The sequence below is a fragment of the Myotis daubentonii genome, chromosome 10 (genome assembly GCF_963259705.1).
Source record: "Myotis daubentonii chromosome 10, mMyoDau2.1, whole genome shotgun sequence".
In the NCBI taxonomy this organism is placed as follows: domain Eukaryota; kingdom Metazoa; phylum Chordata; class Mammalia; order Chiroptera; family Vespertilionidae; genus Myotis; species Myotis daubentonii.
This window is the reverse complement of record NC_081849.1, coordinates 33,995,241-33,997,285: the sequence shown is the minus strand read 5'-3', so window position 1 is coordinate 33,997,285 and position 2,045 is coordinate 33,995,241. Positions and strand designations below refer to the sequence as shown.

The 2,045-nt window shown below is 50.1% G+C and overlaps 1 gene segment (V, D, J or C); it reads right to left on the bottom strand.

Annotated features, from left to right (window-relative positions):
- Window positions 1-471: 471 nt before the first annotated feature.
- On the bottom strand, window positions 472-1,467 carry LOC132242851 (T cell receptor beta variable 5-6-like). The segment is given in 2 exon segments: window positions 472-953; window positions 1,065-1,467. Coding segments are annotated over 2 exon segments (597 nt in total).
- Window positions 1,468-2,045: the final 578 nt, after the last annotated feature.

Genomic DNA, 2,045 nt, shown 5'->3' with positions numbered 1-2,045 from the left:
AAATGCGCAATAAATAAGGTGATTGAGTTAAATGCACAAAATATGTAAAATTGAAGTTGTTTCTTCATTCACCAATAAATTTGTACCCCAGTCCATAAACGTCTACACCATTCATTTAATAGCTGTGATGCTCAGCTGTTTTCTGCAGTTCCTGGCCTGGGCAGAAGTAGCGATTTCAGATGTTCTGATGGAAAGTGGGGACCTGAGGGCAAGCTGAAACCCTCCCTCCTCCATACCCTCCAGTGATTTAGAAACACTGATTCCCTATAGTAACTCCCAGAATCCTGCCTGAAATACCTGGAAGGCTTCTGTTTCCTTGATGAATCTTCTGCTACTCTGGAAATCGCCCTAGTCACTTAGCTCTTCTATCAGGGGGACATGATGGCCTCCCTCTTTGTGAACTAGGACAGGACAGATACACGTTCTCTGGCCCCACTTTATCACAGGTGGAGTTCCTGCCATATGCTAGGAATTGCCAGGTGCTGGCAGAGGTGGGAAGACACTCAGGAAAGCTCTGGCTGAGCTCAGCAGGCCAGTGAGAGTCTTAGAACAAAACAGAAGCCCTGGAACTCACTAAGGCCCCCACCCTCTCCTGTGACATCCTCAGCTGGGGCAGGGAGGTTTGAGTACAGAAAGCCATTGACCCTGTAGGGCTGTGTCTAAGCTGCTGGCACAGAGATACATGGCTGAGTCTCCCAGCTGCAAGGAGGTCATGGCCAGCTCAGAGCTGTAGTTACTGAACTGTTTTCCTGAGAACCGATCAGGGATGTTTCCTTTCTGTCGCTCCTCCTTTTCATAAAAACTAATGAGGAACTGGGGGCCCTGTCCCAGAGTCTGCTGGTACCAGTACACAGTATCGTGTCCAGAGATAGGATGGCACTTCAGAACAGCCTTCCCCTGACGACTTTTGATTAGGTGTCTTGGGGACTGAGTGACTCCAGCAGCCACTGAACCTGTGGAGGAAGCAGACAGAAGCTGGAGACCAGCACAGGAAGGACATGGACACTCGGTAACAGTCAAGAACTTTAGATTCAAGGGATGTCCCACCTGAATTCAGGACTCACCTGGCCCCAGGAGACAGAGGGCCACACAGCAGAGGAGCCAAGGGCCACTGGAAGAGTCAGAAAGGGCAAGAATGGCCATCTCCCAGATCTGGGCTCTGGTGTTTGGGGTGAGAGAGCAGAGGCTTTTGCACCTCCCTTTGCTCCGTTTGGAGGGGTTGCCTGTGATGTCACTGTCCTTGTAGGCTCCACAGCCAACCTGCACTTCCTGGACAGACTCAGCTGGTGCAGTTATCCCCCATCTGTCCATCTTCCTATGAACAGGTGCTGCTGGATGTGCTGAGCTGGACCAGACAGGGTTTGTGGCAGGTGACCATCCCCAGAGCTTCTTTGCTTCCTTGGAGCCGGTGCCCTTTGCTCTATACCTGGTTTGAATTATCTAGGCTGCCCACTAAAGGAAGCTCCATCACCCTCTCCACCAAACATAGGCTCCAGGAGAAGCCTTAACTCCACGTAGGACCTGGTTCATGGCTCTCTGATGTGACCAACATTCTTGCATAGCAGTAAATGTGAGAAGATATGATCAGCAAACCTCTGACTCATCTGATTCATCAGATAGTCTCCCTGATGTAGGGACCAAGTCAAGACTCTGTCTCCTACAGGGTGCCATCAGTGGCTCACTCTGTGGATCCACAGCGCCCCCACGCGGCCACTCGTGTAGTAGCAGTGTTGATACTGCCCAGACTGGCTGGGTTCTGTCTGAATTTGGAGTCAGGATCACCCAGGACACTGGAAGCTCCTGCTGATGTGATGTTTACTGTTTCAACTCAGTTTTTGCAGGTGGTAGTGAGGGAGGCATGGTGCATTTTCCTAAAAAGGGAATAAAAATTATAAATATCATCAATGAGTGTGCTGGGAAAGAGGACACCTTGCATTTGCTGCCTAGGGAAGGGTCAGAGGGACCTTGGGTAAAGTGCTCTCTTTAACCAAAGATAATTCCTGGGGAGGGCTGACCTTGGGGTTCTAACAGCCAAAAAAAAAAAA